The sequence below is a fragment of the Aquarana catesbeiana genome, linkage group LG06 (assembly GCF_042186555.1).
Source record: "Aquarana catesbeiana isolate 2022-GZ linkage group LG06, ASM4218655v1, whole genome shotgun sequence".
NCBI classification, from domain to species: domain Eukaryota; kingdom Metazoa; phylum Chordata; class Amphibia; order Anura; family Ranidae; genus Aquarana; species Aquarana catesbeiana.
This window is the reverse complement of record NC_133329.1, coordinates 30,315,750-30,330,158: the sequence shown is the minus strand read 5'-3', so window position 1 is coordinate 30,330,158 and position 14,409 is coordinate 30,315,750. Positions and strand designations below refer to the sequence as shown.

The 14,409-nt window shown below is 42.7% G+C and overlaps 1 protein-coding gene across 1 annotated transcript in view; it reads left to right on the top strand.

The window, feature by feature from the left end:
- LOC141148252 (serine protease 33-like) overlaps nucleotides 1-13,069 on the top strand; it is a 62,541-nt gene extending 49,472 nt beyond the window's left edge. Inside the window, exons 4-5 of the mRNA XM_073635518.1 lie at nucleotides 10,471-10,628; nucleotides 11,975-13,069. Coding sequence (XP_073491619.1) covers nucleotides 10,471-10,628; nucleotides 11,975-12,262 — 446 coding nt within the window. The 3' untranslated portion in view covers nucleotides 12,263-13,069. The remainder of the gene's footprint in view (nucleotides 1-10,470; nucleotides 10,629-11,974) is intronic.
- Nucleotides 13,070-14,409: the final 1,340 nt, after the last annotated feature.

The following is a 14,409-nucleotide window of genomic DNA, read 5'->3' as shown; positions in this document are numbered from 1 at the left end:
CTCTCCATGCCCTTTATTTTGACAATAGCTTGCCTATCAGCCTGGATTATAGGCAGGATTTTGTTATTCTGACTGGACATCATATGGCGTCTTGTCAGGATCGCACCGCCACGCAGAGGCACAATCTATCACCGGCCTTGTCCATGGGACACATCCAATGACTGATCAAAGTACCGGTGTAGCATCACATATGGCGACCCATCACTGAAGTGCGTATGCGTGCCGCTGCCATATGCGTTCCAACACTTTTACGACAAAACTCCACCCCTAAGTCCAGGTTCAAGCCCCACCATCCAAGTGGACATAGAGTTAGATTATAATTATGCCGAGCGAAGCGAGGCCGTGCCCGAAGTGCGGCGTGCGAATCGAGCCCACGAGGGGTGTGGAGTTTTGTCGTAAAAGTGTTGGAACGCATATGGCGGCGTCGCACATGCGCACTACAGCTGGTAGCGAAATGTGATGGGTCGCCATACGTGACGCTACACCGGCTCACGTTCGGTACCATATGACCACATGTGACGAATCACAGCAGGTCACAAGACAGTTGTACACAATGGCTGGCTTCCTTTCAAGCCATCCAATGTGTACAAATGTGTTGCTAGCTGTGATTGGTCAATGGTACAGAGAGGGCCAATTACAGCCCATCTGTACCATGTGATTAGCTTTGACCAATGACAGCTAGTCACAACAAAACAGACTGAATGAATCAGTTTCATTTAGTAAAATGCTTGCATATAGCAATGTAGCAATGTAATTAGTACATTGCTATAAGCAGACATAATGTGTATAAAAAACAAAAACAAAAAAAAATGATAAAAAAAAAACTGATTACTTCCCCAGAGCGGTATAATGTTACTATAGTACCATTATATTGTTCTGGTCACAGTGCTTTAAAAAAAATTGTAAAAAAATGTAATAAAAAAAAATATATATAAATTAAATAAAATTATAACTTTTTTTTGTACTGTCACCAGTCAGTGTCCCTAATCACCACCACACCAGTTACATGATGATGCTGTACTACACTGGTGAAAGTATGTTAAAAAAAAAGTGAACTTCTTTTTTGCATTTAATCTCTTCATTTTCCAAAAATATCAGATAAGAAATTACAAATAATATAACTTACAAAAAAAACTGCCATGGTTCTTACTAAATTGCATTGGACTGTCTACTTTCCAAAAAGGGGTCATTTGGGGGGTATTTGCACTGTGCTGGCATTTTAGGGCCTTAAGAAATGAGATCGGTCGTCAGTACATCAGAATTGATCAATTTTCATATATATCCCATAGTTTGTGGACTCTATAACTTCCCTACAAACTAAATAATATACACTGAGTTGGGTTATTTTTACCAAAGAAAGAATACATTTTTGGCAAAATTTCTGAAGAACAATTATTTTTCCTGACAGGCTCCATGGCAGCATACGTGTGGGTTGACCCCGCCTACATAACTACATAAATAGGACCCCTCCCTATAAATTTCAGCTGTGAGCTCCCAGCCATGTTCCTTTTTTGTCCTCCTCCGTAGGACCTTATGTTTGGTTCTCCTACCTGAAGACCATGTCCTGCGATCGTATCGGCCGACCGAAGTGATGTCACGTCCCTCTGATAAGCCTTGACTGTTAGCAGGGTATGGAGTGTATTGCAGAGTAAGCGCTGAAGAGCTGGAGTCATTTGGAATGAAAAGCGTGCACAGGCCTATTACCTAGCAGTATGCAGGTGGCCATTATCTGCCTGAAAGCCCGGTGTGTGTGTACGGACGTTCCTGGCTGAATCGATCTTAGGTGGTGGTAAGCATGTATCGCCTTCATGGCAGCAGTGTTTATGTTCGTAGTTTGTTTTTTCCTGCATTGCCTGTCCTTTTTTTATTATGCCTATGCAGCGGCTGGTACCCTGTGCGTTCCAGCAGCCGCTCCCTCTACTTCCGGGTTCCGTCTGCGTTCTGCGCATGTGCGGTCCCAGAACGAAAGCGAGGCCTGGTTCGCGCATGCGCATGAGGATCGCGGGCCTGGCGCGGCTGTGACATCACGCAGCGCCAATTTTAAAAAAGCCTGGGGAGGCTTGCAGATCTCAGGAACGATCGTGGGCATAGCGGCGACTTACCTGAGCATCTGCAGAGCCTACCCCAGGTAAGGGCAGTACAGATGGGTCTGAACTTTGCCTGTTTTGCTTTCTGGTATATCTGATGTATTCTGTGTTCACCTGCAGTGATTCCAAGCATCAGCCATGGACTCTTCACTGCCTCCTGGTGGCCAGTCCTCTCGCAGCAGGTAGGATTGGAAAGTGTTTCTTTACTTGCCTGCTGGGGGGGAAGAGAGTGGAGTGTAGGGCATTATTCTGACTTTGTGCCTTTCTCTCTCTCTATTCCTGTCTTTCTTCTTTCCTCAGCCCTTCTAGGTCTGACCAAAGACAAAGTAGTTCCCGCAGAAGAAGCGGGTCGTCTAAATCACACCACAGGCATTCCTCCTCTGGCTCTAGACACCATGGTTCATCCTCTAAGTCTAAAGACCACAGTAGAGGCTCTCCTCATCCCCCTTCATCTCATAGTAGGGGGTCGGAGAAATTATGTTGGGGATGCAGGGCCCCAGTTCCTGCTAGCAAGTCTCTCTGTGACCGCTGTTTCTCCAGACCAACATCTGGAAACACTAATCAAGCGAATCGTGAAAGAATCGCTGCAGGAGAAAGAAGCTGCAAAGCCTCGTGATTCTCCTCCAGATCCACTGATTCCCCTGTCAGAAGAGGGTCCAGTCCATAAGACGTGGGAGTTTTCTCAACCTAGTCACCAGTCAGCTTCCCCTTCAGATAGCGGTTCAGAAGCAGATGATCCTGGGATGGGCTTTGAATACACCCTCGTTCCTTCTCTGGTGAAAGCTGTTAAAGACGCTTTGAATTGGGAAGGCCCAGTTATTTCTCCTCCTAAACAGAGAAAGTTTTTCAAACAGCTCAACAAGGAGCGTCATTATATTCCTTTCCTCACTGAAGTAGGAGCTATAATATCTGAAGAATGGGGCAAGATGGATAGAAAAAGTTCTATGCAGTCTAAAATCTCAAAACTATACCCTTTCAAGGAAGAAGAGGTTAAACACCTTGAATCAGCTCCCTTGGTAGATGCTGCACTAATGACACTTGTGAGGTATGTGACTCTCCCTCTTGAAGATACAGTCTCAATTAAAGATCCACTGAAGAGATGGATTGACTCCGACCTAAAAAGGATTTGACAGCAGGCACAGTGTGCAAACCTGGTCTGGCCTTAGTAGCAGTCTCTAAAGTTTTGGAGGCATGGTCAGACAATGTGAATGATTCTCTTAGATGTATCTCTGAAGAAGCGGCTAAGAGCTCCCCTATTCAGGAAATCAGGCTAGCCCTGCCTTTCTGGGGGAGGTCTCTATTGATGTTATTCGCCTAGTGGCTCAGATAATATTGTCATCGGTCACCGCCCGTCGGGCCTTGTGGCTCTGACCCTGGTTGGCGGATCCAGTATTCCATTTGAGGGTTCGTCTCTCTTTGGCAACAAGCTTGATAGCGCCATTACCCGGGCTACGGGTGGTAAGTCGGGGTTCCTCCCTCAAGATAGGCGTTTACAGAACCAGAAACGCACCTTTTCAAGAACGCAGAACACTGACCGTGCAAGGGAAGCACGCAGTTACAGGCCCGGTCGGGAATTTTCAAGATCCTGGAAATCCAGGCAGTCCTCTTTCAAAAAGCCCACAAAAGGGACTTCTACTGGTAACCAGGACTCCACTAAGTCCTTTTGAAATCGGGCCCGCTCAAGCATGTCAGGTGGGGGCTCATCTGCTCCACTTCTGGCATGTTTGGGCGGCCTCAATTCGGGATTTCTGAAATGTCAGGACGGTGTCTTCAGGCCACACCTGGGTTTTCAACAGCACTCCCAGATTAAGATTCATACCAACAAATCTTCCAAGTTCAGGGGAGAAGAAACAAGTTCTTTTAGCTTACGTAAGCTCTTTATTAGCTCAAAGCGCAGCCATTCCTGTTCCAGATGGCGAACGAGGCAAAGGTATGTATTCCCCTCTATTTCTGGTGCAGAAGAAGAACGGCACATGGAGGCCTGTTATAGACCTGACTCATCTCAACCGGTTTATCCGAAAGGAAAAATTCAAGATGGAGTCACTATTAACGATTCAACAGTCGGTTCATCTAGGAGACTGGTTGGTGTCAATAGACTTGAAGGACGCCTACTTTCATGTTCCAGTGGCGGCAGACTTCCAAAAGTTCCTTCGCTTTGCTGTAGGCGATCAACATTTACAGTTTACCTGCCTTCCATTTGGTCTCACGACATGACCTCGGGTGTTTTCCAAGGTTCTGTTGGCTGTCGTTGCTTTGCTCGGAGTCAAAGGAGTTTGTCTTCATCACTATCTAGACGACCTCCTCCTCCTAGCCCAGGACAAGGGTCAACTTCTAGAGCACAGGAGTCTAGTAATTGCCACTCTCCAAGAGTTTGGGTGGCTCCTGAATTTGGAGAAAAGTCACCTGAATCTATCTCAGTCCCTCATATTTCTAGGTGCCAATTTTAACACACTAGAAGGCACCATCTCGCTACCCGAGGAGAAGATTGTGGTGATCCGGGACAGGATCCGTTCAACACTCGCTTCATTTCACCTGTCCGCTCTTCAATGTCTGAAGGTGATTGGCACAATGGCAGCCACCATTCCCATTGTGAAGTGGGCACAATGGCACACTCGCCCATTTCAGAAAGGGTTTATCCAACAGTGGGATTCTCCCAGCAAGAGTCAGCGCATCCTCCTCACTCCATCCATGAGAGAGTCTCTCCTTTGGTGGCTCCAAGGGAAGAATCTCCGCAACTGCCACTCGATTCTCCCCATCACATGGGTCACAGTAACCTCAGATGTCAGCAATCAGGGCTGGGGTGCTCATTGCCTGTCGGAAGTGGCTCAGGGCAGATGGAACTCGCCATCTCAGAAGGTTGTATCCAATATTCTGGAACTTCGAGCAGCCTTTCAAGCGCTCAGATCCTTCCCCCATCTGATAGAAAACTCCTCAGTGATGCTCCGGTTGGACAATACAACCGCAGTGGCCTATATAAGGAAGCAAGGTGGGACTCGCAGCTGGTCTCTCCTACGGGGGGTCGAGCCAATCATGAACTGGGCTCAGAGGAATCTGTCCAACATTTCGGCAGTCTACATTCCGGGGGTCCAGGATGTACAGGCGGATTTTCTGTCCCGTGTTCAAATGGACAACAACGAGTGGTCCCTGCACAAAGAGGTGTTCAAGTGGCTTCTGACACTGGGAGTGTCTCCAGAAGTGGATCTGTTTGCATCCCCATGCAATTACAAACTGACCAAATATTATTCGAGGTTCCGGGATCACCAAGCCTATGGGATAGATGCCCTCACAAATCGGTGGAGGTTCAACAAGGTGTATGCCTTCCCTCCGGTACCTGTGATACTCCAGTTTTTCTGCAGGCTCAGAACAGAGGAGGTGGAAGTCATAGCAGTAATACCGTTTTGGCCCAACAGGCCATGGTTTCCCCTTTTAACTCTCCTCAGTTATCAGGATTCAATTCCTCTGCCTCTCAGGCCGGATCTTCTGTCCCAAGGCACAATCCTGCATCCATGCCCTGCTCATCTACATCTCAGGGTCTGGTTTTTGAGAGGGGAAGGCTTGAAGCCTTAGGTTGTCCAGAAGAAACCATTCCGACTCTTCTTAATGCCAGACGGAAGAGCACTAATAGAGTTTATGAACGTATCTGGTCCAAATTCACAGAACACATGGCCTCTAGACCTAATACTTGTGGTTTTCCAGAAGTCCAGGATATCCTGAGCTTTCTTCAAACAGGCTTGGATTTGCCTCTAGCAGTAAGTTCCCTTTGTGTACAAATATCAGCCATTTCGGCGTTTACAGGAATTTCATGGGCTAACCACGCCCTGGTTCGCCAATTCTTCAAGGGTGCTATCAGGCTAAGACCTCAAAGAAAACAAAGATTTCTTAAATGGGATCTTCCCCTTGTTCTAGATTTTCTTTCCACACTTGGAACAGATCCTGAAAAGCCTCTATCAGTTAAAGACCTCACACTCAAGACCGTCTTCCTGGTGGCAGTAACTTCAGCCAAAAGAGTGTCTGAAATCAGAAACTTAGGTTCTAAAGAGCCTTTCTTGACCTTTTTTTTCGGATAGAGCAGTGTTAATTCCCATGTTGGGCTCAAACCCTAAAGTGACATCTATTTTTCACGAATATCAGGAAATTGTGTTGCCTACCTTTAGCACAACAGAAGGTCAAGATGTCCATCCCCTTAATGTGGGACATACTTTGAGTCAATACTTGGAAGTTACGAAATCGTTTAGAAAAACAGACTTTCTTTTCTATGGGGAAAAAATAAAGGAAAACGGGCCTCAATTAGATCCATCTCTGCTTGGATAGTACAGACCATTCAAAGGGCTTATAAAGTGAAGGGCTTGGCTCCTCCAGAGGCAGTGACTGCACACTCAACTTGGAGTATCTCAACCTCGTGGGCGGCTTCTCTTCATGTCGCACCCGAAGTTATATGTAGAGCGGCTTCTTGGTCATCTATTAATACGTTTGTTTCCCACTATTGTGTTGAACCAGCCGCCTTGTCATCCGTTAATTTTGGTTTGAAAGTGCTGTCAGTTGACAGTGTTAAATAAATGTATTTTCTTGCTCAGCATTGTGCCCACCCGGGTGTGTTTGGCGAGTTATTTCCCACACGTATGCTGCCATGGAGCCTGTCAGGAAAATGGAAAATTTATATCAAATACTTACCGTAATTTTCCTTTCCTGATAGGCTCCATGGCAGCAGGAGTCCCTCCCAATGCTGGAGTAGGCTAGTTACGAAACACGGCTGGGAGCTCACAGCTGAAATGTATAGGGAGTGGTCCTATTGGGTAGTTATGGAGGCGGGGTCAACCCACACGTATGCTGCCATGGAGCCTATCAAGAAAGGAAAATTACGGTAAGTATTTGATATAAATTTTCCGTTATTTGCAAAATTTTATAACAGAAACAAAAAAAAAAACGTGTTTTTTTTTTTTCAAAATGTTTCGTCTTTTTTTGTTTATTTAGGAAAAATATCCCCCCCTGCACATAAAAGAGTAAGTTGTGCATAGTACTTCAACTCTTTCACACAATAAAGTGCATATAAAGGCACACATGCGGTGACAAAAAAAAAAAGTCCCACAGTATCAATCACGGTATTAAGCATAGACGGAAGTCCGAACCTGTTTTCAGACCAAACCTTGAGCTCATCCCTATAAAACAAAACTGGCTGCTGAGAATTCAAATCTTTTGGCAGGCAAACAATATATTTATCTCAGTTGTGTATTTAGCTGTTTTCTCAGATTTCAGCTTTAGTGTGCATCCTATGCATTTTTATATGGCTACAGAATTTTTTAGGTTGATAAAACATGAATGTCTACCAAACTGAAAGTATATGTTAACCACTTCAGCCCCGGAAGATTTTACCCCCTTCCTGCCCAGAGCAGTTTTTTGTGATACGGCACTGCGTCGCTTTAGCTGACAATTGTGCGGTCGCGCGACGCTGTACCCAAACGAAATCGACGTCCTTTTTTTCCCACAAATAAAGCTTTTTGGTGGTATTTGATCACCCCTGCGTTTTTTTTTTTTCGCTATAAACAAAAAAAGAGCAACAATTTTGAAAAAAACACATTTCCTAATTTTTAATTTCTGTATTCTTCTACACATTTTTGGTAAAAAAAAAAAAAAAATCGCAATAAGCGTATATTGATTGGTTTGCGCAAAAGTTATAGCGTTTACAAAACAGGGGATAGATTTATGGCATTTTTATTATTAATTTATTATTTTTTTATTAGTAATGGCGGCGATCTGCGATTTTTATAGTGACTGCGACATTATGGTGGATACATCGGACACTTTTGACACTATTTTGGGACCATTGTCATTTATATAGCGATCAGTGCTAGAAAAATGCACTGATTATTGTATAAATGACACTGGCAGGGAAGGCGTTAAACACTAGGGGGCGATCAAGAGGTTAAGTGTGTCCTAGGGAGGGGTTTCTAAATGTGGGGGGGGTGGGCTACCACTGACATGACAGTGATCACTGCCCAAAAAAAGATTTTTTATTGTTATACAAATATATCATAAAAAACCCTATTGTGTCTCACATAACATAACCATAACATATGTGTAAATAACTCTATTACATAAAAAACTGTTCCTAGAAATATGCCCATCTTTCATCGGTGTGTTTCATGGATCCATGGCTTCTTCAGGACTGGGCCAAACATATACTGTTTTATTTCTTTAGAATGATGCCGCGTACACACGATCGGAAATGCCGCTAGGAAAAGACTGTTGAGCTTTTGGTCAGAAAATGCGACCGTGTGTATGCTCCATCGGACTTTTGCTGGCGACATCTCCGCCAGCAAAAGATTGAGAGCAGGTTTTCTATTTTTCGGTCGGAAAAATTTCCTATGCGAAAATGCGTTCGTCTGTATGCAATTCCGAAGTGCAAAATTCCTTTGCATGCTCGGAAACAATTCGATGCATGCTCGGAAGCATTGAACTTCATTTTCTCGGCTCGTCGTAGTGTTGTACGTCACCGCGTTCTTGATGGTCAAAAGTTCAGAGAACTTTTGTGTGACCGTCAAGGCTTGAGCGGAATTCCGTCAGAAAAAACATCCAAGATTTTTCCTACGGAATTTCCGCTTGTGTGTACGCGGCATAACTATAAGCAAAAGATTTATTCCATCCAAAAGGGAAACAGTAATACAGCAACCGTACCTTGATAATAATAAAGCTCCATAAGGAAAAATTGATCATATGAACATTGCAATAATTATATAAGTGTGTTGATTACATAAGGTTTATCATGCAAAAAATCAGCACGTAAGTGACACTGATGCTGCATGTCTTAGCAATCATGGTCTGGCTTCCAAGGGTCTCAACCACCAGATATTACCATAGCACAGTAGCGCCACAAGAAAAAAGGCACCAGAAAAACATAGCCATAATTTCCACCAGAAAATCCCCAGAAGCAGAGGTATAACTAGAACCTTCAGGGCCCCGGTACAAGAAACCATGAAGGGCCCCCCTGACCCTTGCTGGGGCCCATTTCTCTGAGCACAGTAACGGAATGGGAGGGCCCTGTCACAATTATAAACTTTTCGACCCTGGTAGTTCTGCCACTGGTGTCAGTCGTTTTTTTCTCTTATTATTATTATTATTTTATTCTATTTTTTACCATTTTATTTTTATTTTTTTTACCATTTTTTTTATCTTTTTTACATTATTTTTTTATTATTTAAAAAAAAAAATTAGGAGCCCTATTGGGGGGCTTTAAAGGGGTTATTAGGAGTCTAAATAGCCCTGGATACACAGGAAATCCAGTGGCGCTTGTCCCCCCTCCCCGGTAGTAGCAGGGATCGGCGTATAACACGCACACCCGATTTCCCCCTGATTTTCAGGGGGAAAAAGTGCATATTATACCCGGATAAATACGGTATTTAAATGGAAGTGTTTGTGCCCAGAGTTCAGATTTAAGGCCAGGTTCACATACAGTATCTCATATAAGTGAGTACAGCCCTCACATTTTTGTAAATGATTTATTCTATCTTTTCATGTGACAACACTGAAGAAATGACACTTTGCTACAATGTAAAGTAGTGAGTGTACAGCTTGTATAACAGTATACATTTGCTGTCCCCTCAAAATAACTCAACACACAGCAATGAATGTCTAAACCGCTGGCAACAAAAGTGAGTACACCCCTAAGTGAAAATGTCCAAATTGGGCCCAATTAGCCATTTTCCCTCCCCTGTGTCATGTGACTCATTAGTGTTACAAGGTCTCAGGTGCGAATGGGGAGCAGGTGTGTTAAAGCTGCAGCACGGTGTCCAAGACCCTACAGCAGTTTACCAGGACAGGTTCCACTCAGAACAGGCCTCGCCATGGTCGACCAAAGAAGTTGAGTTCACGTGCTCAGCACCATATCCAGAGGCTGTCTTTGGGAAATAGACGTAATAAAATATTTACAAAAATGTGAGAGGTCTACTCACTTGTGTGAGATACCGTATGTGTGACGTGGGAGCACAAATCTATATTTTTTGCATGTTTTTCTGCTTTGCGGTAGAGGAGTCCATTCATTTGAATGGGCTGCTTACTGCATCTAAATCACACCAAAGAGTTATATGACCATTTCATTTTTAAAATAGTGCCACACCAAAATGCATGGGACTTTGTTACCATGCATGTTTTTGCTTGATTTCTCACTCACTTTCACAAGGTGTATTGGGTTGCCGTTACAAATGAATAGCACTGCTGCCCTATTGCAAAAAAAGATGCACATTTCTTGTGCATTATGAGAAATTGCACAATTTTGAGTGCAATCTCACATTACACATTTGTGAATGGAGCATACAGGTGATCAGTCTATGTATAGCCCTGCCAAGAATGACCTATAATTATTGTCTTCTTCTCTGTGCTTTATCAACAGGGAGTGTTGTTTCATATGGGACCCTCCAGGAGGTCATGGTTCCCCTAATAGACGGCAGTACATGTCAAACAATGTACACAAAAGCAGGAGGTAGCATTACTATCCAGTCTGATCAGATCTGTGCCGGCTACAAGGAAGGGGGGAAGGACTCCTGCCAGGTGAGTGACACCAAAAACATTCCAGCATTAGGATCTCTTTACAGGAAGCAGAAGCAATGCAGGACATCAGTTAAAGTGATACTAAAGTCTAATTTTTTTTATGGTCAATTGTTCTTAGCCTATTAACTCCCATGATCACATTTTTTTTTCTCTTATAAAATGTTAGGTGTTTACTTTCACCAACAAGGAGACCACAAGGAAACTATTACACACATATTATAAACATTATGGGAATCATTCATTACACTTGCATGAATGTTGAAATAAATCAACCCCTTATACTAAATTAGTTTTAGCTTGAGTTCAGCTCTAATATATACTATATATGTATGAGTATGATACAGAAAAATGTTATGCCCTATACACACGATAGGATTTTCCGACGGAAAATGTGTGATAGGACCTTGTTGTCGGAAATTCCGACCGTGTGTAGACTCCATCACACATTTTCCATCGGAATTTCCGACACACAAAGTTTGAGAGCGGAAATTCCGATCGTGTGTACACAAATCCGACGCACAAAGTGCCACGCATGCTCAGAATAAATTAAGAGGCGATCAGAACGATCGGATTTTCCGACAACTTTGTCCGACCGTGTGTATGCAAGACAGGTTTGAGCCAACATCCGTCAAAAAAAAATCCATGGATTTTGTTGTCGGAATGTCCGATCAATGTCCGACCATGTATACAGGGCATAAGAACGTGTCAGTGTCAATTTACATACCATTCTCCCACACCCCATTTTCCCCTCCCCACTCCATTCCTTTAACACTATCACCAAGTACAAAAATGTCAAAAAGTAAGACCTTCACCACCCATTTCTCAGACCTTGTCTCTGCTCAGAAGCAACATCTGCCTGAAAAATCTTCACATTCAACCCCTGTATCCCCTACCCCCCATGCACTGTGGTTCCATCTGTTGACCCATCACTACTGTGCTCTGTAGGGATGTAGAAATCAGCTAGAGGAACCACAGAGTGAGCAAATGACCAATCATGGGACACGCCTGTATAAGCATGTTAGATGTAAAAAGGCCATTGCTCCGCAATCAGAAGAATGGATGGCAGGGTGGGTGAGTGTAACTCCTCTTCCTTCGCAAGGTCCTGATTTTTTACATTTTTTTCCTTTTTTTACTTGACAACAAAATTGCATTAAGCAAATGGAAATGTACTTGGTTGCAACTTCTTAAAGTTCTTGTGCAGTGCTAACTCCATACCCGTTTACTGAGTGCTCATCTAATTTGTGTAATTACACATTCATGGAAAAGACGATATTGAAACATTTTCTTGATTCATCCTGAATACTATATAGACATTGGTGTAGCTGATGATTATTTATGTCTTACAGGGTGACTCAGGAGGACCTCTGGTGTGTAAGGTCCAGGGCGTATGGTACCAGGTGGGAGTTGTGAGTTTGGGAATAGGCTGTGCAAAACCCAACTTCCCCGGGATCTACACCCAGGTGACGGCCTACCAAGCCTGGATCAGCAAGTACCTGAATGTTACTTTCAATGATGTCTCAAATATCACTACACCAACGAGGGTATGTGGAGGAAGTCCTTTACTAACATCCAGCTTCTCACACCATCGCTGGATGATCCTGGTCCCAACTATTCTTCTGCTGACACTAATATAACCATAGACTGCCATCTCTGCTGACTTAGACAGGCATAGAGAATGTTCACTTTGCATAAAATAGCAAATCATGGAAAAAAAAATAAAAATAAAAATGTGTTTGAGCTCACACATGATTGGATGTGCTAAGTAAATAGGATGGACTAAGTAAAAAAACTAGCATGTTCTACTCCTTCAATAAATCAACCACACTGTCTTCTATTCCCAACATATGAAAAATAATTTAAGCTTTATGAAAATACAGAGGTATTTGTTTAAATTGAGGAGCGCCTTAATGCCTATCCAAAGTCAAGGATAAAACTGTAATATATTCAATTTAGCAGTCCTTGAATGGAGTGGCTACATTAGGGCTAGGAAAGTGGGGTAATATTGCGCAAACTATTAACAAATGATTATCAAAAAGAAATAAAAAGTGGATAAAGCAGCTACATAAGAAAGTGACAAATATTCAAATGGAAAGGTAAGTGAGATGTAGCGCTAAAGCTTATGGTACAGTGAGAGTGCACACATTGAAGATGAACATTCTAATAGACATTCAATAAAAAATGAATAAAAGAGTCCAACATAGTGAAATAAGTAAAAACAAAAAATTAATCCGAAAGCATAAACCTAATCCTATAAAGGAAAACTTAATATAAGTCCACAACTATAGGGTAATAATCCTCGAGTAGATGAATAAAAAAGGCCAATATGTAAAACATCCAAGATGGTAAATCTTCTCTAGATGGATAAGAATGAATACTCTTACCGAGACTGGTGGACCCGGATGTCAGCTTCACCGAATCATTAAAGCATGGATATCCAGATTGATGAGTCTCCCAAACCATTGAAGGGACCAGGGATCTCTGATGGTATCTCCCAAGGAACTTGTAAGGATCAGCCAAACTGGAATGGGCAGGTAGCCCAATTGGAACACCACAGCAACTCACATCACGGTATGTAGAGTGGCCTTTTTTATCCATCTATCTGAGGATTATTACCTTATAGTTGTGGACTTATATTGAGTTTTCCTTTATAGGATTAGATTCATGCTATCGTACTCATTTTCTGTTTTTACTTATTTCACTATGTTGGACTCTTTGATTAATTTTCTATTGAATGTCTATTAGAATGTTCATCTTCCATGTGTGCACTCTCACTGTACCATAAGCTTTAGCGCTACATTTCACCTACATTAGGGCTAGGTGTTAGGACAACAAAGCACCTCCCCCGCTGATCATGTTGACGGGGCGGGGGGGGTCTGCAGTCCACATGACTTGGGATGCAATGCAGCACAGGCAGAGTGCACAGGAATTTCAGAGATCACTGGACTTCTGGCAGATCTATAGTTATTTTTCATTGGGAGACAATACATGAGGAAATATACATGTATTGCAGAGGTGGATGACATTTTTTGTTTCCATTCATTTAAAATTTGAATTTCTGATTGGCACTTTCAGTGCTTTTGCATGCAGTGAGGAAAGAGTAAAATCTGACGTATGAACTCCAGGTAACAGGCTTCATACATAGATGTGTGAACTATCTTAGCTGGTAAAAGATTTATAATCCCGTCATGGGGTATAATTACAAATCCTCGGGCCCCATAGGAAAATTTTGATGGGACCCCCTAACTAGTATCTTTTGTCTTTGAGCTTAACATAAAGTACTATATGTCTAGGACAGGCAACAGGAGAGCTGTCAGCACAGTCAATGCAAGACTCCAGTGCTGTGACTAAAAGGTATATTATTTATAATATTATAAGGATATTTTATATTATGAAAAAATAATTCAAAGTGAAGTATGGTCAGACTTGTCTCATTCATACTTCTTTTTTGAGTCACACAGTAATATTATCTTTAATATACAGGCATACCCCACTTTTAAGTACACAATGGGGTTTATTTACTAAAGCTGGAAAGTGCAAAATCAGGCTCACTGCTGCATAGAAACCAATGAGCTTCTAACCCCAGCTTGTTCAATTAAGCTTTGGTAAATAAACCCCATTGCGTACTTAAAAGTGGGGTATGCCTGTATGGTGCTCATAGTGCAACCCTTATGGCAGAGCAGTGGACAATGTTGCTCTTAGCACTTGGTTAATGCTTTTCTATTATTTGACACCTCAGGTCTAGCTTTTGGTTACCAATGTTGCCTTACTATAGTACATATTA